The 27,265-nt window shown below is 35.6% G+C and overlaps 1 protein-coding gene across 6 annotated transcripts in view; it reads right to left on the bottom strand.

The window, feature by feature from the left end:
* Positions 1–27,265, bottom strand: part of Naa35 (N-alpha-acetyltransferase 35, NatC auxiliary subunit) — a 65,757-nt gene that overhangs the window by 19,004 nt on the left and 19,488 nt on the right. For all 6 annotated transcript variants that reach the window (XM_087204816.1, XM_087204815.1, XM_087204810.1 and 3 more), the window contains exons 7-14: positions 23,332–23,398; positions 23,212–23,255; positions 21,685–21,735; positions 20,933–21,016; positions 20,106–20,220; positions 6,113–6,291; positions 2,976–3,035; positions 684–790 (exon numbers count right to left, since the gene is read on the bottom strand). In XM_087204816.1, coding sequence (XP_087060942.1) covers positions 684–790; positions 2,976–3,035; positions 6,113–6,291; positions 20,106–20,220; positions 20,933–21,016; positions 21,685–21,735; positions 23,212–23,255; positions 23,332–23,398 — 707 coding nt within the window. The remainder of the gene's footprint in view (positions 1–683; positions 791–2,975; positions 3,036–6,112; positions 6,292–20,105; positions 20,221–20,932; positions 21,017–21,684; positions 21,736–23,211; positions 23,256–23,331; positions 23,399–27,265) is intronic.

The following is a 27,265-nucleotide window of genomic DNA, read 5'->3' as shown; positions in this document are numbered from 1 at the left end:
CAATCACACAGATCATGGCTTTCACTGTGAATGAAATGTGGACTATAATCAGCACTGTGACAGATTCTGCATGCCATCCTTTTCAGAGTCTTATGACAACACAATTTTAGGGCAGTGACTCTACCAGAGCACAATTTAAAAATCAATTATTTGGGGCCAGGGATTTAGCTCAGTGGTGACACACCTGCTTGACAAGTGCAAGGTCCTGAGTTCAATCCCCAGTACCAAAGAAATCAATTATTTGCATTTTAAATTTTTATCTAAACGCAAATCAAGAGAAAAGATCTTATTTTTTATAATTACTCCCAAAACTTCCTAACACAGTGCTTTGCAAAGTAAAGGTCCAAAACAAATTAATGAATTTTTAATAACCTATAATCAACATCATAAAAAGCTTAGTTTTAATCCAAACAATATGTGGCTGAGATGAATTAATGTTTTTGGGTTTTTTTTTTTTTTGGTACTGGGGATCGAACTCTGGTCCTTGCGCTTGTGCAGCAGGCAGCGAAACCACTGAGCTAAATCCTCAGCCCGAGATGAATTAATTTTAACATGACTGAGTTACTTTTAATATTGAGACTTTACCTTATCCCAATTTTTATACTTTGGCTGTACAGAAGGGAGTGCAGAAGTTCGGGCTTTTACAAAAACACATACACTTGGAAAGTGTCTTACGTACTTACTTGGGGGAGAGCACCGGAGGACTGACAAAACACCGAAGGGCATCTTTAACCATGTCTTGCATGAGATGAGTTCCAAAGACCTTTTTGTTATCCACCAGGAAAGTGGTCTTAAAGCAAATATTACATATCACATTAGTTATTTATGTATATATTAGTAACACTGCCAGTAATGTTGTCATTACTGAGGCATAAACATACTACAGTACCTGTAAATACTACAGAATACAAAATTAAAATATAAAAATTGGTGGAAAATTTTTATATATTATTATTCTACGTGGGTACTGTTTATTAATCCTTATTTAAGGTGAACGGCAATGTAAGGAAATAAAAAATACGCAGAAATAAATAAGTAGATGCAAGAACTGAAGTCAATGGACTAAATATCTCAAATGTGTTAACATGTAAGCAAAGGTTTCATAAATTATGAAATATCAAATGGTTGTATATACAAGTTACTTCATAATAATTTTACTTTGTTTTGTTTTGTTTGAAGTTTTGGGGATCAAACCCTCAGGCCTTGTGCATGCCAGCACTGCTTTATAGTACAACTTTCTGAAAATGGAAAAAATGTATTTCAAAGTTTGTATTTAATGATAATCTGCATTTAATTTCCTCCCCTTAACAACCCCAGAGTATTTTAGTATTAATATACAGACTTTACTTTGCTAATACTGTTTCTAAGTTTATATAAAATAAAATAGATGGTTCTTGTTGCACAGTTCTTAGGTTGTCATAAATGCATGGTTTCCCCAGTACCACATCAAGACACAGAACTGTATCATGACCCAAAAGTTCCCTCACAAGAGCCTTCTGAGGTCAACACTTTACCCCATCCAAAATCTTAGGCAACCACTCCAACTCTATCATTTTGCCTTTTCCAAAATGCCATTAAGATGAAACCATATAGTTTTTGAATTTGGCTTCTTTCATCTTTTATAATGCCATTGAGACTGACTGGCACTGTTGAGCCTATCAATACTGTACTTCATTTCTTTGCATTTGAGTAGTATTTCACTGTCTGTACTGTAACCACTCAGTACCTTGAGAACATCTGAATTGTCTTGTATTTGATGATCATGAACAAACAGTTCTAAACATCTGTGCAGAGGTTCTGGAGAATGTCAGATCTTCTTCTCCTTAGGTAAACAACTAAGACTGTGACCTGCACCTTTAATTTTTAGGAATCTGCCAAACTGTTTTTCAAAGTGGAGAAACCACTTCACATTCACACCAAGACAGATTTTTTTAAAAAGATATTTAAAAAGCTGGATAATATTTCATTGATTTAACTGTATTTCACTAATAGCATACTGAGTACCTTTTCATACTTAATTTCAAATCTTTTGCCCACTTTAAAAATTAGTTTGTTTCTTATTTAAGGAATTCTTTATGTGTTCTAGATACAATACTTTGTCAGATAATTTGTAAATATATTCTCCTACTCTGTAGCATCTCTTCAATAGTGCCTTTCACAAACAGAAGTTTTTATCAGTTTATCACCTCCTTTTATGGATTAAACATTTGATGTCACATAAAAGAACTCTGGCTGGTCGCCGGGGATTTAGCTCAGTGGTTTCACTGCCTGCTGCACAAGCGCAAGGATCCGAGTCCGATCCCCGGTACCAAAAAAAAAAAGAACTCTGGCTTTTGCAAGTTTACAAGCAATTTCTTCTTTAAAGTTTTATGTTTTGTAGTTTTATAGCCAAGTGTGGTGGCACACCCTGCGCTCGGAGGCTAAGGTACAAGAATTGCTTCAAGCTCGAGGCCAGACTGGGCTACAAGGTGAATTCAAGGCCAGCCTGAACTACATGGCGAGACCCTTTCTCAAAAACACCAAAAAAAAAAAAAATTACTGTTTTACATTTTATAAACTTATGACATATTCTGAAGTTATTTTTTTTAGGATTTCAACTGTTCTAAAATTAGGATATGAAACCCCCCCTCCCCCTCCCAGGGATCAAACTCAGGATCTTGCAATTGCCAGGCAAGGGTGGCACCACTGAGCTACATACCAAGCCCAATATGAACTTGATGAATGCCTAACACTCTAAGTCAATACTCTGATTAAAAAAAATGTAACAATAACTGCAGAACAGCCTTTAAAAGCATCTTTTAGGGCTAGGGATGTAGCTCAGTGGCACTGTGCCTGCCTCACAAGAGCAAAGTTTGATCCCTGGTACCAAAAAAAAAAAAAAAGCATCTATCTTTTGTCTATCAGTAAATAAAACAGTATCAATACACACATAATTTAATATTTAAAGCAGTACTTCGATACTAAGTGGAACTTACTTGTAACAGTGATCTTGAAAGAACGCAGGGTGACTGTTCACTAAATTCACAGAAAAAATCCTAATAGAGAAAAAGCAATGTCATTAATAGATTAAGTATCAGAAAATATTTACATCTAGTATAATTTTTTGTAAATGATATACTACTAGAGTTAAAATGTGATAGTCATTTCTATAGGAACTGTATAATTATATCAAGAGGACAATATACAACTTTAGAGCCTAAAAAAATTTTTTTTTGATAGGGTCTCTCTATGTAGTTCAGGTGGCCTTGAACTCACTATGTAGCCCAGGCTGGCCTTGAACTTGTGGTGATCCCCCTGCCTCAGCCTCCCAAGTGCTAGGATTATAGGCATGTGCCACCATGCCCAACCTAAAAAGTTTTTAAAAGAACTAATTAGAAATAGAACTGTGTGGACAGCAATATTAATGTGTACACCATAAAAATATCAATAATAATTTACTAACTAATGGCAGAACTTTAGTACCTACTTCAAAGAAATAAGTATTGAGTAACAAGTCAACTGGATTCATATTACTGACTATTATGGACTTTGGGGAAAGATGAAAGCATATGGGTTTAAAATGCACAAGGAAAAAAAAAAGACAAAATACACCAAAATATTAACACCTGTAGATTGTGAGATAGCAGTTATTTATCATCTTATTTCTCTGCATCTGAGTTAAAATGTATGTATTTTAATATTTGGATTTGGAATTGCCAAGGATAGATATCCATGCCTAGGAACACCTATGCTAATGCTACAGGCTGGGAGAGAGCAGAAGACAGAGGACTTGGAACCTCTTTTGGTAAGTGCGTTGCTACAGAGGCTGTCACTGCGCACACCCCTACAAAGGCAGCATGGTCCCCTTGAGCCCCCCGACCCCAAGCACAGTACTCAAAAAGAACTCAAGAGCTGCATACCCCACAAGCCTATATGCCATCCCAGCTCCACCAAGAAAGTCAAGACTACTGTTGAACTGGGGACAACACCCCACACGAGGAGGGCCAGGCCGGAGGAGCAGAGGGGAGAGTGAGGGGAAGGAAGGGAGGACGCTTATTTAGGTCATGACTATTTTAGAAAGGTTTCCTTTTTCTCCAGGAAGTGCTATTCCCCCTGGTAAGCATCTCATGACTCCTGACTTTCCTTCTATATCAAGCACCATTGTTGTAATTTGGTTTTTCATTTCTTTCTTTGAGACAAAGTCTCACTAGGTGGCCTCAAACTCACCATCCTTGTGCCTCAGCCTTCCAAGTGCTGGGATTACAGGGCATGCCACTGCACCTAGCTTCTTTCCCTTTTATAAAGGAGAAACAAGCCTGTACTTCCTGCTATGCTTTTTTTTTTTCTGCCTTTGGTCATACTAGACATTAAACCCAGGACCTCACACATTTAATCCCAGCTATTTGGGAGGTAGAGTCAGGGAGATCTTCAGTTCAAGTCCAACCTGGCAAACTTAGTGAAACCTTGTCTCAAAGTAAAAAAAATAAAAAGGGCTTTCTATGTAGCTCAGAGATAGAGGACTTGCAGCATGATGTGAGGTCGTGGGTTTAAATCTTAAAGAGATTGTGAATCTTAGAGAACTATCATTACATATTCCTACATATGGATCTAGTTGTTAATTATAAATATGACCTACTTAGTATAAACAAAATTCCAAAAATTTAGGCATTTTGATACCTACAAAAACTTGTATACACGATACTTCCCCCAATCAGGGTATACTCAAAATAGCAATAACTGAACATAATTTAATACAGGATTGCAAGAATGCTTCTGTAGACTGAACTAAGATAGCAGTTTACACCCTCTTTGATTTGCCCTACAATGCTTGATAATGCATAAAAAAACCAAAAAGCCCTTTTCCTTTAATATTCTCAAAACTTTGATGAATACATATTAAAAACAATAATGCCAATTCCATGGTATGAGAGTAAAGATGTCTCCTTAACCTTTAGCTTAAGCCTTCAGATTCACAAGCCAAAGTACCTACAGATGTGGGTGACAAGCAAAAGCGTATCAGAAGTATGTCCAAAGGCTACAATAACCCTCCCCACTTCTCAATCCTACATCAGCTCAAAACTAGAAAAATGTCTATTTAGACATGTGTGCAATCATTCTTTAATAAGAAATCCTACACCTTGCAGAAAAATGTCCAAAGATCACTAAGAATAGCTCAGCAACCTATCCTGACTGGAACTACTACAAATTCCCTGAAATGCCTGGGATGCAACATGGGCTCCTCAGAGGGCTTCATGGCCATGACTGGTAACTCATGACAAAAGTATTAGGCTTTCAGAAGGCTGTCGGTCCTGTGGCTTGTTCCATTAAAAAAAAAGAAAAACTGCCATTTGTCAACTAGGAATAAAACAGAACTGGAAAACAAACAATATACCCCATGAAGAATATCATAGGGTATAAAACAATTAAAATAGGTTGCTTGTATTTCAAAATCTTATAATTAATCTGGTGAAAATGAATATAAACCCAGGTAACCATTAGGACCAGGAAAGTAGATACAGCAGAAAGAATAAGAAAATCTCCATTCTAATTCCTGCTATGGAATTAGAGTCATCTATTTTAGATACAGATCCTCTGGACATCAGCATATCTGTGAAATGGTCTGCAAAATCAACTGGTTTTATAACTATCATTGATTTTTTACTTTAAATTTCTACAATTCTGACAGAATATGGGAAAACTACTAAAAAAGCAAGTACAACAGAAGGTAAAGAAAGGCATTATGGGTGTTTCACTAAGGAACGAGGATTTAAATTGAGCTTTAATGACAAAAAAAATTAATGGAAGAAAAGATAAAGATACATTGTGAGCCCATTTTTATATCTAAAAATAGTTACATATATATATAAACACACATATGTATGCATATACATTCTTATAAAAAAGATTTAAAAGACAGAATCCACAATCCAAATTCCATTCCTAAAACTTGGGTGAATGAGTTAACCTCTAACTTTACTTCTTAATCTCTACAATGGGTAGTAGCCTCAAAAAGATTAAATAGAATGTCTGCATGTACATATATGTAACACACATGATCGTGTGCACACACACAAGTGTAAACTATTCCATTATTAAGCCAAAGTTACACTAGAGAATACAGACTTATACTTACCAGGATACAATGTAAATTTGTTAAATTCACAACCTCACAGACAGTTTTTATTCTATCTATTAATCTTGCAAAATAGTTGACCATTTCTTCCCTTTTAATTATTTTTGCATATCGAGGAAAGGTGGGTGGAAGAAGCCTCTGGTTAACAAGGGGCTCAAAACCCATCATAATTGGATGATCTAAAAAAGAGAGAAGATAAGATTTTCAATCTCCTTCTGAATTTTAAACTGCAAATGCTATTCAATGTAAAGTTAAATGCCAATTTCAAAGGTATCTCAAAACAAATTCTAATCACAAAACCCCATGGACACTACAGTTTATAATTAATATATCTACATATATACTTTTCAAAAAATGAGATAAACAGATTTAACAATTTGAAAACTGTACACCCAACCTACACGGTTGTAGCTGCAGTCGCAGGGGGACTGCTACCTCAAAATGAATTTCAAACCAAGAATGGGATAACACAGAGTAATCTCTCCAGCAAGAGGAAATGCTACGTTAAGCCAAGAGACTGTGAAGAAATGTAAGCCCTGAGCTAAGAAGCAATTAGGAATTTTGGATTCAAAGTTCTCCTCTAAGCATAGTGACTCACAAATATCATGTTCTACTAGGCCTTTTTCCTTTTCTACAACTATTTTCTCCAACTACAGTAGAAACCCTATCTGTATTCCTACCTGGTAGACTTGACACAGCTTGAATGCTTTCTCCTTGGTTCTCTAGTAGTACTGTGTATGCACACTACTATACTATCTGCATGGGGTTACATCATTTCCCCTCTACCTCCAGCTCTTTAAAAGCAGGCAAGTGGCCTATGCCCTGAACAACTAAATACCTGGCTCCTAACAGGCACTAGAAATGTATCTGCTGAATGACAAGACAAACAACACAACATACTTAAGATAAAATGAAAGGCTATTACCACTACAATGAAACAGTTTAAATTTCTGATTTGTAACACTTCACTTAAAACTAAAGTGAAAGTAGTAGTGGGAATGTGCTAAGAAGCTTCTTTACCATACCAACATGAGTGATTTTGGGCTTTAATGATAAATGCACAGAATCCAAATAATTAAATAATATATCACCCTTATTCTCTCTCAAAGCATACATCTAAAATATCCAGGAATATTCTTTTAAAGCACACATCTAAAATTACTATCCAGGAATATTCTTTTATTCTTAATACACAAATGTTTAGGGCCTTACAGTACAAGATGATTAAGATGATTAAGCAGAGAATAGCTACTCACAAAAACCTATGCTACCATGGAAAGAAAGAAATATTAGTGGGAAATGGACAATAAATACATTTTGTACTCTACCTTTTTTTAGATGGGGGGCAATACTGGGATTTGAGCCCAAGGACACTCTACTACTGAGCTATATCCCTGGTCTTTTGTATTTTTAGATGGTCTCACTAAGTTACCTCAATTGAACTTGTGATCCTCCTGCACCAGCCTCCCAGGTAGCTGAGATCACAGGCATGTGTCTCCACACCCAGCTGCATTCTATTTTCAAACAAATTAACAAGTAAAATAAACTATTAATTTCTGAAACTAATTCAACTGTCTTGCATATTGCAGAGTGGGTGTTTAACAGTGTCCCTTTTCTCACTAGATGAGTAGCAACCCCTCCACTGTGAATCAAAGTGTGTATCATCAAGACATTGACAAATGTCCCTCAAAGGTCCCAAAAGGGAAACACTGGTCTAGACAAGTACAGTAAATAATTATAATTCAGTGTAAAAATGCATAGAATAATTAAAGAAAAGACTTCCTAGAAGAACTGAAGACTAAGGAAAGAACTAAAGGATAAGACATTAGTAAAAGAAAATATTAGTAAGGGCAAAGTATTCCAGCATCTCTAAGGCCTAGAGGATAGAAAATACGGTTCCTTTTCTTTTTCCTTTAGGGAGTTGTGATTTTCAAAGTCTTAACTTCCCTAAATTCTGAAAGTAGAAATAGATGCATATAAATAGATTGGGGATAAAGTTTCTTCGCATAAACTAAGAAGTCAACTGTACGAAACTCTCCGTTTTCCACATACATTTAAAATTTCCCCCACATTTCTCTGAACTTTGTTCATCCTAATGGTTAAAGTGTTCGTAATAATTAAGCTATTTTTAAGGCTCAGCTATTGTTTCATATCATGCAAAAGGACTCAGTAATCATCCTATACAAGGAATCGCAAGTTGGTTGAGTAGAAGAGAGGTAAAAACTAAGATATAATAAAAGAGCAAAGCAGTTTTATTCAGGTTATAGACTACAGTTGAAAAGAAGAGGGGCTAAAAGGTAGGCATGTATTTGTGTTTAGTTTCAAGGCAACAAAAATTGAAAAGTAAAAAGTTCATTATACCCAATCTCCTCCCACAAAAAACTGCTTTAACACTTTCCTACTATATTTCATATTACTGGCACACTATCTTAGACCCTTATTTTAATTAAGCTCAACAGGCTGTGAAATAGCCTTATGAAAAGCCCTTTATGAAATGAGCTCAGAAAGGAACACAATTCATGATACCTAGTGTGTGCTCAATAAATTTCTGAACTGAATACAATCAGACAAGGCAGCTTCTAGGTTCCTTCTGATTTTTTACAAGTTTATAGGTGTATAAAAGTTGCCGTCATTTTCCTAGTAAAACTCTTATCTAAGTCACTGATGGTGGCACATGACTGCAACCTCAGCTACAAAGGAGGCTGAGGTAGGATAGAGGGTTCCAGGTCAACCTGGGCAATATACTGAGATGCCACCTTAAAAAACAAGAATAAAAAACTCTATCTGTAATGCGAAAAACTACTCTTAGTACAAGAATATCAAGTGGGATTATTTTCCCCTCGCATTAATATAAGATAAAACCTAACCATTATTTTCAGAACATTTTGACACCAATGTGAAATATTTCAGTTACTAAAATCCCACTAGATCACTGGTCTTCATTTCTATAAATAGAAAAGTATCATAAATAGCACAATGTCACTGGAAAAAAGATTTATAGTAACAATGTGCTTTGGTTTTACATGTCACAAATACAGACATGGAAATGTATTAGTCAAGAGAAATAGAGGCATTATGTATTTTTTTATATGATGATGACTTTTAGAACTCTTCCAAATTACAGAGGCAAGTTACAGTTAGATTTATTAAAGTAAGGTGTGAACACCTTGGTTAGAAAGAATTCTGCAAAGTAACCCAAAAACTACTGTGGTGTGGTTATGTTACAGCTGCACTTCTTAAATGAGACACCCAAAAGAGTCAAATTTATGAAGACAGAAAATATAGACTATATTGTATTTGTTATCCATTTCCCACTAATACTTATTTCTTTCCATTGTAACATAGGTTTTTACGAGCAGCTTTTCTCTATTTAATCTGCTTTTGGTATAAGGCCTCTTACGAAAAGTGAAAACATTATACTAAGTGAAATAAGGCAGATACAAAAGGATAAATATTTTATTATTCTACTTATATGAGACACCTATACAAGACAGGAAATAAAATAGTAGTTACCAGGTCCTTTGGGGCAGAGTTATGGTTTAAAGGACACACAGTTCTGTAGATAGATGTTGGCAGATATATACATATATCAACATAACAGTTAAATCTTACAAACATGCTTAGTACCACTAAGCTACATGGTTAAAATGGTAAATTCTATGTCATGTATTACAGTGGTTCATGAACTTCATTCTTTCCACTTATGTACTCTGCTAGCAGTTCAGTTGCAACCAGAATTGTGGAACAAATTCTGCAACCAGAATCAGGGAAAGAATTAAGTTTATGAATCAAGGTATCACTGTATTTTGCCACAATAAAAAAAAATTACAGGGATGGGGATTTAGCTTAGTGGTGCTGCTGCCTGCCTTGCAAGTGCAAGGTCCTGAGTTCAATCCCTGGTACCAAAAAAAAGAAGTTATAGAAAGATATTAAACAACTGTTATGTTCAAGACATGACCTCAATAAATTCTACTGTAATCACTAGCCAGAATAACCTATAGTTATTATGCAAAATAATATATTTTGAAAAGAGAATACAAGTACATGAAAATGATAAAAACTGTCAAACACAATGAAACCGTATACAATGAAAAGCAATGCTCATGTTCACTTATAATCCCATTTATCTCCTAAGAACTAACCACTATTCCAAGTTTCTCCCAGGTGCAGGTGATTTTGTGTGTGTGTGTGTGTGTGTGTGTGTATATGTACATATATACATGTATTTTTTAAAAACTTTTTTGCTTAAGAACTTATCACTATTCCAAGTTTCTCCCAGGAGCAGGTGATTTTATATATATATATATATATACACATACACAGACACACACACATACATATATATGTATATACATATTTTATATATATACATATATACATATACACATAATATATATGTATACAAGTATATGTATTTTTTTAAAAACTTTGTTGCAGTATGACTGATATATAATACAATGCAAATATTAAATGTACAGTTCAACATCTTAAAAAATATGTACAATCATGCAGCTACCACAATCAATATAAATCTCGAAAGGTTTCCTGTGTCTTATTAATCACTCCCATGCCCACAATCATGGAATTTCTGTCTCTACAGGTTAATCCTTACTATTTTCAAAAACAAAAGAAATTGTACATTTATATACTTTCACACCTGACTTCTTTTACTCAGCATATTTCCCAGATTGAACCGTGACATTGTATCTATCTCATTCATTTTTACTGTTGAAGCCTGTATTTCATTTTATGGATAGAGACTATAATCTGTCCACTCATATATATTCCTCTCTTTAAAAGATTAATGTATTACTAATCTGCTTGTTTCTTTAAGGTGAACTGTTTTGCAACAATCTCAAACTCACAGTAAAATTGTAAAGTATAGTCAATCCCAAATCATTCTCAAAAATGTTAAGGCGTGGCCAGGGATTTAGCTCGGTGGTTCCACCGCCTGCCTTACAGGCAAGCACAAGGTCCCAAATTCGATCCCCAGTACCAAAAAAGAAAGTTAAATGTTACCCCTACAAACACACACTCTTACATAATTACAATATGACAATCAGAATTAGGAATCTAACACTGACTAACTACTATCTCAGGCCTCATTCAAGTCTTGCAACCTGTTCCAACAATAGTCTTCATATCCATGTCAGTACCACAGCTGCATCTGATTTCACGGTCTTTTTTATTTTCCTCCAATCTGAACAGTTCAGTCTTTGCTTGACTTCCATGATGCTGACATCTTTGAATACAAACAGACTAGTAATTCTGTACACTGCCTTTCCAGGTAGGTCTGTCTTGACTCTTCATGATTGCATTCAGATTATGAATCTTTGGAATGTCAGAGAAATTATGATATTCTCACCAAGTGCGGGGTGCATTCCACTTGGGAGGCTGAGGCAGGAAGACTGCCTCAAATTCAAGGCCATCCTGGGTTACATAGTGAGTTCAAGGACAGCCAAAACTACATAGCAAGACCTTGTCTCAAAAAGCAAAACAAAGAAATTATTTATTCTCTTTGCATCCTATTAGCAAAATAATTACATGACTCCCTACCGGTGATTACCTGATTGAGGCAGTGTCCAACAGGCTTTCTCTTTATATTACTTTTTCCTTCTGTAGTTAATAAATATTTGGGGAGTACCTACATATATACGCTCATTACCATCAAACAGCCCATTCATTTTGTATTAGTATTGAACAATGGTTTCCTCTTTTATTCAACAGGTCATGAACTATCAGAATTACTTTGATGTTTACATTTTCCCTAATTTGTCCTGTGTGAGTACCCCTTCAAGTTGTTTTCTGTGTGCAGTTAATATGTTCCTACCATTTTTTTGTTACTCACTTCTAGCATAAGATGTTACAGCGTCATCTTGTTTTTTCCCTGTCCTACCAATAAAATCAGCCAGTCAGATGCCTTTGTTTTTTCTAATGGACAAAGGTCTTTAAGAAGCAACATTTCGGGCCGGGGATTTTAGCTCAGTGGTTTCGCCACCTGCTGCGCAAGCGCAAGGACCCAAGTTTGATCCCCGGTACCAAAAAAAAAAAAAGAAGCAACATTTCAATACTAGTGTGCCTACTTCTAGACAATCTAGAGGATAGAGATAGAAAGTATATACATATATATAAATATGTATTTACTTCTCCATTTGTCAATCTATAGCTATTAAAAGTATGAAATTACACTCATACCTTTAACTTCAATTCAATATCAGAGTTCAGTCAAGCTTTCCCCCTTTGTAGAAATTAGTATAACTCAATTAACCAAATTAACATCTATTTATATTTTAATATTAAATTAATATTCTATTTTATATATAAAATCAATTCCCCTTTGCATTAGTTTCTAGGGTTGCTAGAACAAGACCCTACAAATTGGGTAGCTCAAAATCATGGACATTCATTCTGTTACGTAAGTTCAACATTAGTTTCACAGGACTGAAATCAATGAGTCAGCAGGGCAGCACCCTGTCCAGAGGTTCTGGGGGTGAAAGAGGTTCACTGCCTCTTTCAGCTTCTCATGCCTGTTGGCACTGCTTGCATTATAGCTCCACCATGCCAATCTCTCTCCCTATCTTCACATGACCTCCTCTTTAGAGTCTATCCAGATAATCCAAGATTATCTCAACCCAGATCCTTAATCACATCTGTAAAGACCCTTTATCCAAATAAAGTAACATTCATAGGTTCCAAATATTAGGACTCCCACAAGGAATGTAAACATTATGTACTGCAACCATGTACAGAGAGAGGGAGAGGGGGAGAGGGGGAGAGAGGGAGAGAGGGAGAGAGAACTTATTATCTTTGGGACCTTCATTTCACCTATTATAATCTCCTGTCACAGACATACCAGGCAACCATGATTTCCACTTTATGGGGAAGGTCACCTTGCTAACCCATCTAGTATCTGAAATGCCACGGCAGGCCACCTTTCTGCAGAGATGCCCTTCCTTTAGCTGCTTAGGGTGCAACTCTGCATGCACACAAGGCCACCTTTTCACTTGAGACACCTTCTTTTCTCCCAACTTGTGATCTGATGCCTTACTCTTGAGCACCCTCTTGCCTGTAGGGATGCCCTTGCCAGCATGCTTAAACTGGAAGTCTGCACCAGGGTGTGCCCAAATCCAACAGCTTTGTCTCTAACATACAGTTGCCTTCCAAATCTATCTCAGGTCCCAGCACCCTATACCACGACACCATGGTATAGAGGTACCATGAGCGTCCTCTTCCTGGGCTCCACACCCCATGCCTCCTCCCCTCCCTGCTTTTAGGTGACAACTCTACACTACGCTGCATTCTCTCCTCACAGTACAAGGCACGTAACACAGTGCAAAGTTTCTTTCTGACGGCCCCTTCAACCCTGCTTAGGCTCACCTCAGGCTCAGCTGTTCACCTTACTTAAAAGCAGTGAATCCAGCCAGAGTGCCCATTCATGATGTGCCTTCCTCAAGTTCAGGCTCATCTCCTCCTCCCAGGTGCCTTCCTTCCTCCATTACCACCCTACATAGGCATTTCTTTCCCCTACAGAGGCTCTGATGGCCCATGCTGGCCTCATCATATGGAAGACCCATCTTACTTACATGATTATAAGCCTTATGTAAGGCCATCCTGACCTCCCACATGGACATGGTCCTAGCTCCTGACATGGTGCTAGCAGGCTCTGACATCCTGCTCTAGTGCAGATGCCCATCTTGCTCAGCCTCAACTCATGGCTTTAGGAGTCATTTTTTTCAAGAACAGAAAGAAAGAAGAGATTTAATCAGACCTTAGTTTTTTAACCATATAAAAGGAAATATGTACTTCCCTTTGTAACGCTTTTGATTTTGCCTTTCATTAAGATGGTTTTCTTTGGTATTATTTTCTTTCTGATAATTTACACATTTTCTTTAATGAGTTAATTTTATAGCCACAATTTTATTAATATTTATAAATTTCTATTTCTTCAAACACATATCTATTGATCCTCTTACCCCCAACAAACAATGATAATGTTACAGATCTCTCTCCACCTCCCTGACCATAGAATCTGAAATATCTCTAACACTACTGGTTACCCTTATGTGAAAAAAAATACACCTATATCTCTGTAATGGATTTATTAACTCTTAACTAGTTCCTTTGGACCCCTGAAATACAAAAGGAAAGAAAATCAGTCTTCCTTTTGCCTTTACTTCTTGATTTTTGTTGTTTAATTAATTTCATAATCCCAAAGTTGACGACATCCATGTTAGCTTACACACAGTAAAATCGGCTTCCACCTGAGTGTTTCCAAAACGAGTTCTTTGGGCAAGGTGCTGGAAGGGCTCTAGGAGAAAGCCTTACAGACTTTCAGTTAAGCTCCATGTGATGTGACCATGTGAACATACAAGAGAAGTTACTGACGAAGATAACCAGTCACTAGACTACTAACACTGACAGCATGTGCTCTCTCTTGAACCAGAAACAAAGTACACCTGCAAAGTCCATCTGTTCTGGGGTAGATTCCTGCCTCCTTTACTGCCCAAGGGTATTAATCCCATAGGGCCCCATAACCAGTTTGAGTACCCCACACTTTGGATTTTGTCCTCAGATTATGCCAACTACTGTGAAGAACACAACCCTTCGCAGGTATACTGACGTTTATACAACAACAAAAACAAAATTAAAACAACTAAGTATTTTTTACAAAGCATTTACACTGCATTATGTTTTCTAAATAATCTACAAATGTTATGAAGGATAAAGGAGGATGCTCATAGCTCATATGCAAACACTATACCATTTTATACAAGGGATTTGAACATCTAAGGATTCTGGTATCTACAGGAAGTGAGGAGTGGCCTAGAACCAATACCCCTTGAAAACCTAGGGAGGACTATATATCAAATACAATAGCCACTGTATCAACTTCTTTGGCAACAGTTCCATTGGTTTTGTACCTTCTTTGAGGCATCCTCCTAGAGCTTTGCCACCTCTTCCATGTCGACTTGTCCTCAATATATGTTGTGCAGCTATTATCTGTGCTCTCCCTTTACAACCAAGCCAAGGAATTTCCTTCATAATTTTTTGGATTCTCATATTCCTAAACCCCATGCCTCTCTCTTTCTTGATTTATTCATTTATTTTAACGGACCTAGTGCTCGCTTCGGCAGCACATACACTAAAATATTTTTATGGACCATATCTCCCAAAAGTGTTGGGAGATAAATTTTGAGACTATTCAAACACCTGAAATTATCTTTCCTCAAAATTAAAGTTCATAAAGAGAATTCAGTATTAGAAACCATTTCCCTCAAAATTCTCAAAAGATTGCTCCAGTGATTTTCTTTTACTCACAACTCAGATAATACCAAATCAGTCAAATACATAATTCCCTGGCTTTTCACACAGAATGGTGAAAACTTTATATTCAATAGCAATCACTCTTACGTATCCCCTTCCTGCCCCAAGCCTATACAATTACTATCTACTTTATGTCTCCATGGGTACCAATTTTGGATGTTTATATGTACATAGAGATCATAGAGCCAGGCATGGTGGTGCATGCCCATAATCCCAGGATTTCGGAGGCTGAGTCAGGAGGATAATCATGAGTTCAAGGTTAGCCTGGGCTATATAGTGAGTTCAAGGCCAGCCTAAACTACACTGTGAGATCCTGTCTCAAGAAAAGTAAAAAAGAAATCATATATACATGGTCTTTTATGAGTGACTTCTTCCACTTAACCATAAACATGAGGCTTTGCTTCTGGTCTTCTGCACTAGCCTATCTCTGTCTATCCAGAACCACACTATCTTCATTGTTAAGCTTTGTGTACACTTCTAAAAGGAAGTGTGACTCCCCCAACTTTGTTTTGCTTCAAGGATTTCCGCTGTTGAGTATGTGATGACACTGTCTTGATTCTATGTAAATAACTTTGTTTTTCAAATCTCTTAGCATCCTCTACTTATTAGCACTATTTTAAGATTTCATGACAAAATGCCTTAACAAAAAAGGTCAGTTTTCAGGCTGGGGATATAGCTTGGTGGCACTGCATTTGCCTCAGCATGCATGTGTAAGGCCCAAGCATCATTCCCCAGCATCACAAAAAATAAAAATAAAAAACATACAAATAAATTTTTAAAACCCAATTTTCTTCCTGGTTGTGCTTAGGGACTCTTTATTGGTCTTTTCTTTCCTTTCTATAAAAGACTTCTTTAGCAACATTTATTTACTTAGCCATCCTGGGGGCTGAACCCAGGGCCTTGTGCATAACTTAGAAAAGCACTATCACTGAGTGCTATACCCCAGCCTGCTCATCTTTTCATTTTGAGTATTTGTATTTATTTGATTCCAAGAAGTTTTCTGATCTTTTTCTGATCTCTATTTCTGGAACAACTTACATTAATTTACCTTTTCTCTACTGTATCCTTATTAGATACCAGACCTGGGCTGATTGTACACTATTTTTCTCTTATTTTTTATCTTTAGCTCTACTTTAAGATTTCAAAACTTTTTGGTCTAGATTTGTCATTGCTGCATTTACATTTTCAATCTCAAAAAATATATCCCTTTTCCCTCTTCTATTCTTGTTTTACATATGCATGCTTCTATTTCTTTGAAGGTACTGTGTGTACTTGCATGTTCTGATCATTCATGCTAGAGGCTCCCATCCTTGACTGTACACTTACCTTTGAAAATGAAATGCAAAAATACTCTCCTAAGAGCTCTGTGAATAACGGACTTTCACCCAAGCCATTTTATCAGAGGAACTGCTCCTATCATTATATTTAATTTTGCTTATTTTTTCTACCTCCTGATTTTGCCAGATTTCCCTTCCCTTTGAAGAATCTTCCAAACTCTTACGTGGAGTGTGTGAATCTAACTTCCTTGTTTTGGAAGCTGGGGGTTGGGAAAATATGTCCTAATAAGTATTTAAATACTCAGTTTACTTCCCTTTAATATGCATCCTTCAACTATGTCTTATATCCTCCTCAGTCCAGAATCAGTGGAGCTAAGATTCAGTTATTCACAGACAGCTAAGTCTTTATGTTTTCCAGCTTCTAACACTTACTTTCTATTATCTCCTTTCCCTACCTTTTTCCTCTTAATTTTGCCTATGTACAGAAAACAAAAAATTTTCTTTAATGTTTCTTTGGGGTTTCAAAAAGTAAATGCAAATATATGAACTTTTTTCACACCTCAACAACAGCCATCAATGCTGCTACTTTACCAATTTTAATCAGATATCTTTTAATTTATTTTAAAGATGATAAGCTCTCTTAGCCAGGCATAATGGTACAAGCCTATAATCCCAGCACTCTGGAAGGCTGAGGCATGAGGACTGCAAGTTCAACCCCAGCCTGAGCAACTTAGTGAGACCCTGTCTCACTAAAATAAAAAATGAAAATAAACAAAAGGCTAGGGATACAGCTCAGTACAAAGCCCGAGGCATGTGCTAGCACACCCACCCCCCAAAAGGATATGTTCTCTTGAAGTGTGTCCGATTCGAAACTGTATTCCAAAAGTATCTACCAATTTAAGGCAACAGAAATTTAAATATATTTATTTGCATTAGCAACTGTTAAACATGCTCATAATTTAAAGAGTGAAACGTAACTCACTGACTACCATGAGACCACTTAGGAAAGAATTATATTTTAACCAGTGGAACCTGGAAAATCTTACTGGAAACCATCTGAATGTCCTTTTAAAGGACAGACTAGAATTCACCAACATATTTTTTAAAAAAGTATAAAATTCAAGACAGCATATACAAAGACAAAGTGCAGTATCTGCACTTATCTTCTGCAATATTTTCTTCGTTCCTTCAATAAAAATACAGTGTATGACCCAAATTCCTGAATCCAGCAAGTCCTGAGTAATTACGACCTTCTCTTCAGTTTTAATATGATTTTAACATGAAAATGACTCCAAAATCTGATTTTCTATCTATTTTGCAGAGCCAAATGTTTACTTTACTAGTGGACTCCTCCATGGCACCACATAATACCATTCATCATCTGAGCTCCCCACCTTCCACACCTCACCTGCTTTCTGCATCTTAAAACAGTAATATGCACTGAATAAATTAAACCATGCTTTATTCTTCCAATTTTCTCCCTTAACCCCACTGTTTCCAAGTCCCACTTAATACATACCTTTTCAGTAAAAAGCTAAATGATCGTTTAGTGTTTCTAAGTTACCTATTCTGTTGTCTCTAGATGAAATTACAAAAATTAAAAGGTAAAATGTGTAAGCTAAGACCAAAACTAAACTACACTTTTGTTTTCTCACCATTCTTTTTAGAATACACATTAGAAAAGCACTGACTTTTTAACTACAGAATTTTTATGGTTTCATGAAGGAAAATTATAATGTTAAATTAAGCCAGCGAAAAAGTATACAGAAAACCAAGCATGGGGATAGCATTTTTTAAATTTAAATTTTCACTTGCTTAGTTGTAAGATTACATTTTATAAAAATGTACATTTAAGATAATTTTATTCAAACAATATTTCTGAATCTTATCAACAGACTTGTAAAACCAGAGAAATAGTAGAAAACATAGGTACAAGCAAACTGACTTTCCTAACACTGGTCTGAAATACAGAGAAGTTCTAAGATATAGCTACCAATGATCCTACAGTAATTATCCTCAGAGTCTGCTGGACTGCAGAAATGGAGCAGAAGAGCTCCGAGGAATGACAGATGGTGAAAAAGAACATTACATTCCAGTAACCTGGAAGACTCCTGCTTTGCATCATTAACATTACCATTACACAAACCAACCAGTTACTCGGAAGTCATGTATTATACATTGGCTTATAAAAGTATTCTCGTATTAGATTTCAAAGAGTTTAAGAGTTATGGCTATTTTACATCTCTGTAAACATGTACCATAGGTTGTGTATGAACAACCTTTTTAAAAAAATATCCCTTAGTTATAAAATTCCACCTTGTCACTTATCTCATGAACATACTTCCCTCTGGGAAAAAAGAAATGATCAATTTGTACAAATTCAATATAATTACTAAAGACATAAGATTATGAGAATACTAATTTCCTAACCCAAATTACCTTGGGACTGTTATACTACCTAATATCTGAGTAAAGAAAAGTTCATGAAAAAAAGAATACCACTATTCTTACCAATGAAAGGAGAGAATGAATTGAAAAAGAAAAGAATGGGAATCAGTAAGATCTTGCCTTCCTGCTCACAAGACCAACAACTAATAAAAAGTAAGGTAAAGAATTTAAATACCACTCAATTTTAATGAGTTCTAAAGATAATCAGAATTGCTACACACTGTCTAAAATGTTAACCTAGTTGCAAATTTTACAAAGGTGTACTACTCTTTTTATTTTAAGGTACTTTTCTTTTTCGGGGAGGGTTGAGTAGTTCATGTGAAAATGTAAAAGTGAAGAGCAAGAAAGAAACTGGCTCTCCAGAGCAAGCGTGAACAAAGCAAAAGAGGAAAAAGCAAGGTAAAGTACACCCTGGAGGAAGCAGGACAGGCTATGAGAAGAATGTACTCTTCATGAATTCAATCTGATTGCCAATGACATGCTAAGCACTGCAGGGACAAACAAGGAGACAGTCTCTACCTAAAGGTACTCAAATCTCACAGGAAGAAAATAGGTAAACAATTACAGTCAACGTTAGAGGCACTGAGGCTACAAAGGAAATGCTAGGCCCATCTAGTGGTTAGTATAGACTGTAATGAAAGTGATCAGTTTTTAGGCAAAGGAATAAAAAAGAAGCTACTTCTGACATCACAGCATGAATATATGCAGAGAATATATGAAGCACAGGGCATACATGCACAGTCTAAGCAGTAAGACACAGGACATGGACAAATTCTACAATACTGTTTTCAGTCTAAAAAAATTTACAAAGAAAGAGTCTAAAATATTCTGTATGTTCCAAGGTCCAGGAAAACTGACCTGAATAAAATTTTAGAATAACCCAAACACTATGTATATCCTGGATGAGAATCAAGAAAAAACAGCAAGGGCAAAATGGAAATTACCTCCTTTTGTAGTATCATTCTGGGCCTGGATGCCATGATGCAGTGAATTATGAATGGCAGAAAGAAGGTCTGCTGCTTGAACCATCAATTTTTGAGCTTCTGCAACAGCACTGGTCTAGCAAATAAATCACCAAAAACATTCTTACATATTCTTTCACTGAAAGATATACATTAAATAGGAAAATCCTATAAACGATAATGAAATTAAATGCTTGCTATAATGATACTGGTTTTCACAAATTATTCACTTAATGCAGGATGCCCAGATCCTGTTAGGATAAAAATAATTTGTTTTCCCCCTCACATCTATGTTTTATGGGATCCACTAAAAATATCCGAAATCTCGTTTGCTGTATTAATCTTATTTTAAAAAATAAAACCAGAGATACAGTCAGCTGAAAAATGGGGGAAAACATTTCAACAATTCTACAATATTTGTTGTCAAGATAGTGGAGGAAAAATAAAATTATAGAAATTAGACCTACAATAAAGGGTATATCTTTACTCATAAATTATTCTGTAATTGGTGTTGAAATGACACAAAAGATAATGACCATCAAGGGCTTCCTTTTGGATTTCTGCAAATCTAACAGTTACTATTTAACTGAAGGGAAGAACAAGCCTAGCTAGAATTTCCATTTTTAATTTGTCCTTTTCAATCCATAAAATATGACAACCTACAAGCAATTTCTGCTTCTATTATCCTATTTACTAATAAGTGATCTGAAATATTATTTTTATATCAACAGAAATAGGTTCTAGAATACAATGTAAAATTCAAGTGACTTATACATGATAGTAAATTACATGATAGTAAATTCCCTTACCTCTTTCTTGGTAAAGGCTATAAGCACCGTCAGTAACACACGAGTAAATTTCACTCTGCTGAATACTGCTAAACATTGTTGGTGCTACAAAAAAAAAAAAAGGAAAAAACTACAAATTAAAACATGCAAACCCTAAAAAAACAAAAAAAACCAAAAAAAAAACCATGCAAACCCTGTCAAAAGAATCTCATTTTAAAATATTTTAACTTCTAAATCTCAATGTTAATAACTTACTATAGTACATACACCTTCACTTACATGCTTTTAAATGCCTGAAAAATGAACTGCAGAAAAAATTAAAGTCTATTCTTTTCAAATAAAAGTAATGTTTCTATAGCAACAAGAATGATTCTTTCCTAAGTCATATCTCAAAACTAATTAGCTTTTTTAAAAAGAAAGGATTTAAAATGCTATTAGCAGAGTCAGAAAATTTAGAATCTCAACAAAGATTCAGCAACTTTTGATGATGTGGAAGTTCTTGAGCTTTGCCAAGCTGTGATGCATCATCTGTAAAAGATCATTTTTTCTTCCTACCTCACTGGGATACTGAAGAGTTTTGAATTATGTATTTGAGAGAGATGTATTATCATTCTACCAAAACAAATACAAGGGAAATAAAGTCCCTTGCAATGTCCAATTTTTAAAGAAATACCTTAAAAAGGGCTTCCATAAATTATAACGCAGTTCATAAAACTACAACATTAAGAGGTAGGCTTCTCTGATATAATCTACCAGAAAATAAGTTCAATTACTTCTAGTTCAACTTCAGGATCTCTTTCTTCTCCTTGTCGACTTCGAGTACTCTAAAATTTTAAAAAAGATAAATTAAAACAAATACAATCCTGGATTAGTATTAGATTATAAACATACAAGGCAGAGAAAACACTAAGTTTACTGAATATAGACAAGGATCTATTTTTAGGCAAAATATGGGGAGAAAAACAAAGCCATATCCAGTATTTATTTCCCTTCTACTAATGTTATACACAGAAAGCTTATTTTAAAATAAAGATCACAAAAATAATCAGGAATTCAAGCAGCAAAAGCAAAACAATAAAATAACATAAGCAAAAGCATATGGCATACTGTCCTATAAAGGGATCTATGAATTGCAACCACTGACATTCTCGAAATTAACCCTCTTAGAAAAAAATGAACACTTTAAAAATCACAGCAGAAAAATAAAGTCTCATGGTTAATACTAATACACTAAAATGCAATATATCTTAATACAATAGTTATAGCTATTTCCAAGGCACCAGAACAGGAAAATCTGGTAGCAGATGTGGGTTCTGGTCCTGAAGCTATTACACATACCAAGTACATACCCTTATGTAAGACTGAGACAGCTTCCCTTGACTCCTTTGAGCTGTACTTTTCTCTACCAAAAGTGGAGCAGTGTATGTGTGTTTTGTTTTGTTTTGAGTACTGGAGATGGAGTCCAGGGCCTTGACACTGAGCAACATCCCAGCCCTTTTATTTTAAGGCGGTCTCACTAAGTCACTAAGTTACCCAGGCTGGGCACCAACTTGTGATACTCCTGCCTCACCTCTCAAGAGTGCTGGGATTACAGGCATGTGCCACCACATCGGGCAGTGTGCAATTAATTGTCTAATTTCTTGAATAATAGCAAAATTTTTAAAAAGAGAAAAACATAAATTTTCTCTCGCAACCATACTGCCATGTAAGTGTAAAATAACAGAAATATAACATCTTTCCCTTCTTAATCTCTATGAGAAGTGAATCACCAGGGTCAATACAGCTGAAGAGTGTCAGCACGGGCCTTCAACAACCAGTAATGTCGCCAGGTGCTTAGTTCCCCTACTGCACAGTATTCTCAACATTGCATTTGCTCCTACATCTACAGAGGTGAAGAGGACAGTCTTTACCTGTGAGGAACTTAAGACTCTAGAACTCTAGTAGAGAAAAATATATTCTTAAAATAGCCTACTAAAAGTCAAAACACTGACAAAAAACTAAAACAAGGTACATTTTCAATACTTGAAAATGACATTAGTTTATCAAAAACTCCTATTAACAGTTTTCAGATTCACTAATAAATAGCTACCAGTAAAAGAGAGATACATGGTTCTATCTGTACTAGCTAATTTTAATTAAAGTTAACCTGACATTTAGGAACATAACAGCCCTACATTAAAGTGCAGAGAAGGGCTGGGGATTTAGCTTGGTGGCACTGCACTTGCCTTGCAAGCGCAAAGTCTTGAGTTCAATCCCTGGTACCAAAAAAAAAAAAAAAAGTGCAGAGAAGACATGTATACCTTTACTCTTCTTTGCATGTCATCCTCCACATCTTTTAGCATGCCTAGAAAGAGAAACAATTACCTTTAAAAAGGAAACATAATGCAAAACTTGTAAATTATCTTTATAAATGGTTTTACCTGTAACTCGAAGATCTGTCACACTGTTAGCCATTTTAAATCCGTAAGTCATTGACTGAAAATCTTCCTATACAAAAAAAGGAATAATCAGGCCCTTTAATAGTAGCAAAACTTCTGTATTCCTCTCACAAAATCACTATGTAATAGGAGAACAGAAATGGAGTATCACTCAGCTTCCCCTAACATTACCATCACAGCTCTAAACTTTCCTTATAGGGATATACTTAACACGACAATGATGTCTCTCCTCTTAATTTCAAATGCCTGTTGTTGGACAAGTTCAGTATATCTGCATTTAATATGTTCATTTCAAAAATAAGGGTAATGCTTATGAAAATATCACAAAACAGTAACTCTCATTTATAAAGTAGTCTCACAATCATAGGTAAAAATACGTAATTATTTCCTGATGACAGGGTTGCAAGATTTAGGGAAGACTTACTTTAAAAATAATATCTGCTTACACCCAGACTTAGCAAAAGCTAAGTCTTCTCAAATAGACTTACTCAAAATGATAGGAAAACCATGGTCTACAGCTCATAGTAAAGAAAAAATTATTCACACATAGATCCCCAGTCCTAAAATCATTTTTAAATGAATTCACTGCTGAGTCATAAACAAACTAAGTCATCTGCTGGAATCACTCTTTAAAAAATAAATGTAGTATCATTTGTTTTAATCAAGAAGTCATGTTTCTGTCATGTTATAATTCCTATAAAAATGTGGAGAGAAACAACATAATAGCTACTGAAGTGGTTAGAATTAAAACAAAATTTCTGGATTCTTAAAACAATGAGCATCAAAATTCATGTTAAGTACTATATTTCACAAATAGAACAATAACAAAAAAGCCACAATATTCTTGGTCTCAAAGAACTCATAGGCATTATATGACTGATATGATTGAGTCTTTTAAAATCACCATGTAATGTTACAGAGCTATAAACTTATCCTCTAGATGAAGTTTGTACATTATCTCTACTTACTTTATCTCTTCTAAGACATGAAGGGAAGAGGATCCTAAAGTCTTACACCCACCAAAGGGACCCCTTAATGTCCAATTTCCTAGCAATCTAAGTCACTGGAAGACTTAAAAGCAAGGGAGTCATAAAAACAGACTGGTGCCACTATAAGATCACTCTGGAAGTTCATGGAAAATCATCAGTGAAGACCAGGTACTGACTCTACTGAACAAACAGACCAAGCATGAATTGATGGTGACTTGGATTAGGACTGTGTAAAATTGGGATTTAGAAAATCACTGAAATCAGGATACATTTAAAAGAGGTGAATATATGAGTATAAGGAAAGCTATTTACAGCAGGATGGTTTTATTTTGTTTTTTGGAGACAGGTCTTACTATGTTCCAGTGTGGCCTTGAATTCACTATGTAGCCCAGGCTGGTCTCAAACTCATAATCCACCTGCCTCAGCCTCCCAGAGTGCAGGGATTACAGGTATGTACCACCATTACTGGCTCATCTTTAGGTTTTAAGCACTGACAACTCACAAAAGATGGTATCATTTCTTGAGATGGAACAGACTTTGGGAAAAGCAGCTTTATGGGCAGAAATGGCTTACAATTTTGGTTATGTTAAATTTACAATTTAAGGGCTGGAGATTTAGCTCAGTGGTTCCGGCGCCTGCCTCACAAGTGCAAGGTCCCGAGTTTGATCCCTGGTACCAAAAAAAAAAAATCTATAATTTCTTCTTTCATCCAAGTGAGTACCTTAGGAGGGTATCTGCTTCAGTCTAGAAGGCAGAGAAGGAATCAGGACTAAAGGTGTATACTGGGACTTCATCAGTGTGCAGTTGGTATTAAAAGCTACAGAACTAGAGGAAATAAACCTAGAGAGGGTATAGAAAAGTACAGGGAAGCCCAAAGGAACTGGACTAACCAGTGATGTGGAAATAAACCCAAGACTACAGTATCAAATATTTCAAAAAGTGGTCAAGTGGGTTTAATGATGCACACAGGTTACAGAGGGAATAGTGGGTACATGGGATTTAGTAAAATGGACAAAGACTAGATCTCTGTAGTAGTAGCAAAGAATGAGCATTTTGCAGTGCATAAAGAAAAAGTAAAATAAACAAACATTAACAGCTCTAAGAGCTTTTATTATGTGGATATGAGGAGGCCTGGGATCAAAAGAACTGAGGTGTTCTGTTTTAAAATGAATGATTATTAACAAGTAATGCAATACAAAGGAAGGTTTATTAAATGCAAGAGACAAGAAGGGATAGAATCTAGGTGACAAGTAAAGGAGCTGACTGATTTTAATGGGACAGAAACCAGACTACATAGACACTGATACACATAAGCACTTGTGATAGCTAATATTTCAATACAGTAGGAAGCAAGTTGATGGTGAGGAGACTAGTGATGGAGGTCTGAGAAATAAGACACAGAAAAGTCAGTTTAAATACTAGAAAGGCAAACACACTACAGAAGTGTCAGCCAGGATCATCTCCATCTGAGATTTGCAGCCTTAAAGTAAGAACACATAAACAGATGTGGGTTTTCTCTAGCAGCTTCTGCTGCTTAGGTACAAGCAGGGAGTAGGCAGATGGTTGTGGTTTTGACAGATAAGTGACAGAAATGATGGGAGGGATAAGAAAGCTAAGGGTATGTGAATGATTTCAGCTAACAATCATGGAAATGAGGATACAAGGAAAGCAACAGTAATACTGTGACAACATCTATAAACTGGAGTTCATAGTAATAGGAAGAACTGGGAAAAGTACAGAGAAATTTAAGCAAATAAAAAGAAGAGATATTTATCACCTCCAAGAAAAGAAAAATTTTGTATGAGTGGAAGTGCATACACTACTTTGACTCATCTGCCATTCATATTCATATAATCATTATAATTTCAGCACTGATTTACCCAAAAACTGAATTACTACTTGGAGAAAGGAGAAAATGTGTGAATTCTAAATTATGACATACAGCTAAAATTGTGAAATCTTTAAATCCCATAAATAAAAACATAAGTTTCTTATCCAGAAGTATCAGAAAATTATTAAGAAAAAGCTAAAATAACAATATGAGAAATTGGAAGGGAAAGGCAAAGAACTATTGTTCTCTGTGTCTTGTGCTTGACTTTTAAAACTATATCTAAGTACTATATCATTACTCTTGTTAAAATATGTATGCACACCTCAGTAAAAATTTTCAAGTAACAAAGCTAAACATGACCAGATTATCTATTTTCAGGAAGATAACTGGTATGAATATGGAAAACAGACTACAGAGAAAAAAACAGCCAGAAAGAGGAGCCCAGAAAATTTCACAGGAACTACACCTAAAGCAATGCACAAACTAAAGCAAGAAAAAAATGAGAGAAAAGAGGAAACAGAGCCTAGATTCAAGATTCTGGCAAATTACACGAATATAGATGTTAGGGGTAACAGAAAATAAGCAATCGAAGATAGCAGTAAAGATGTTATTTGGCAAGATACACAATCAAGAAGAAAAGCAGTTTGACAGTGTTGGGGGAATTAGAGTTCTCATTTTTCACATGTGAGTAAGACATTAAGGGGGTGAAAATGTCTCAAGTTCAGGAGACATATCTGAGAATAAAATATTCCGGCAACTAGGAACTTCAGCCGCACCTATGTCAAACAAGTAAATGACTTGTTCATTAGCCTTAAATAAATAAATCATTCTTATTTGTTCATTATTAGCTCCCTTAAGGACTTTTCCTAGGCAATCAGCATTTTTTTCTAATTATAAAACTAAGATATACTTAAGATCTAGAAAATCTGAAAAGTTCACTGAAATAGGAAAAATAGAATCTTTCCAGTCTAGGAGTTAACCTTAGGTTATATTGCTTTCTAGTTTATTTTTATAAAGTTGGCTACCCTGTGTGCTTTTTTTTTTTTTTTAACATTCTAAGGTAACCCTTTTCCCATGCACACTAAACACTCTCCTT

Source organism: Heterocephalus glaber, unplaced genomic scaffold (genome assembly GCF_053883595.1).
Source record: "Heterocephalus glaber isolate CG9 unplaced genomic scaffold, H.glaber_assembly_v1.0 deba00000546, whole genome shotgun sequence".
Classification (NCBI taxonomy): domain Eukaryota; kingdom Metazoa; phylum Chordata; class Mammalia; order Rodentia; family Bathyergidae; genus Heterocephalus; species Heterocephalus glaber.
This window is presented reverse-complemented; position numbering and strand designations above follow the sequence as displayed.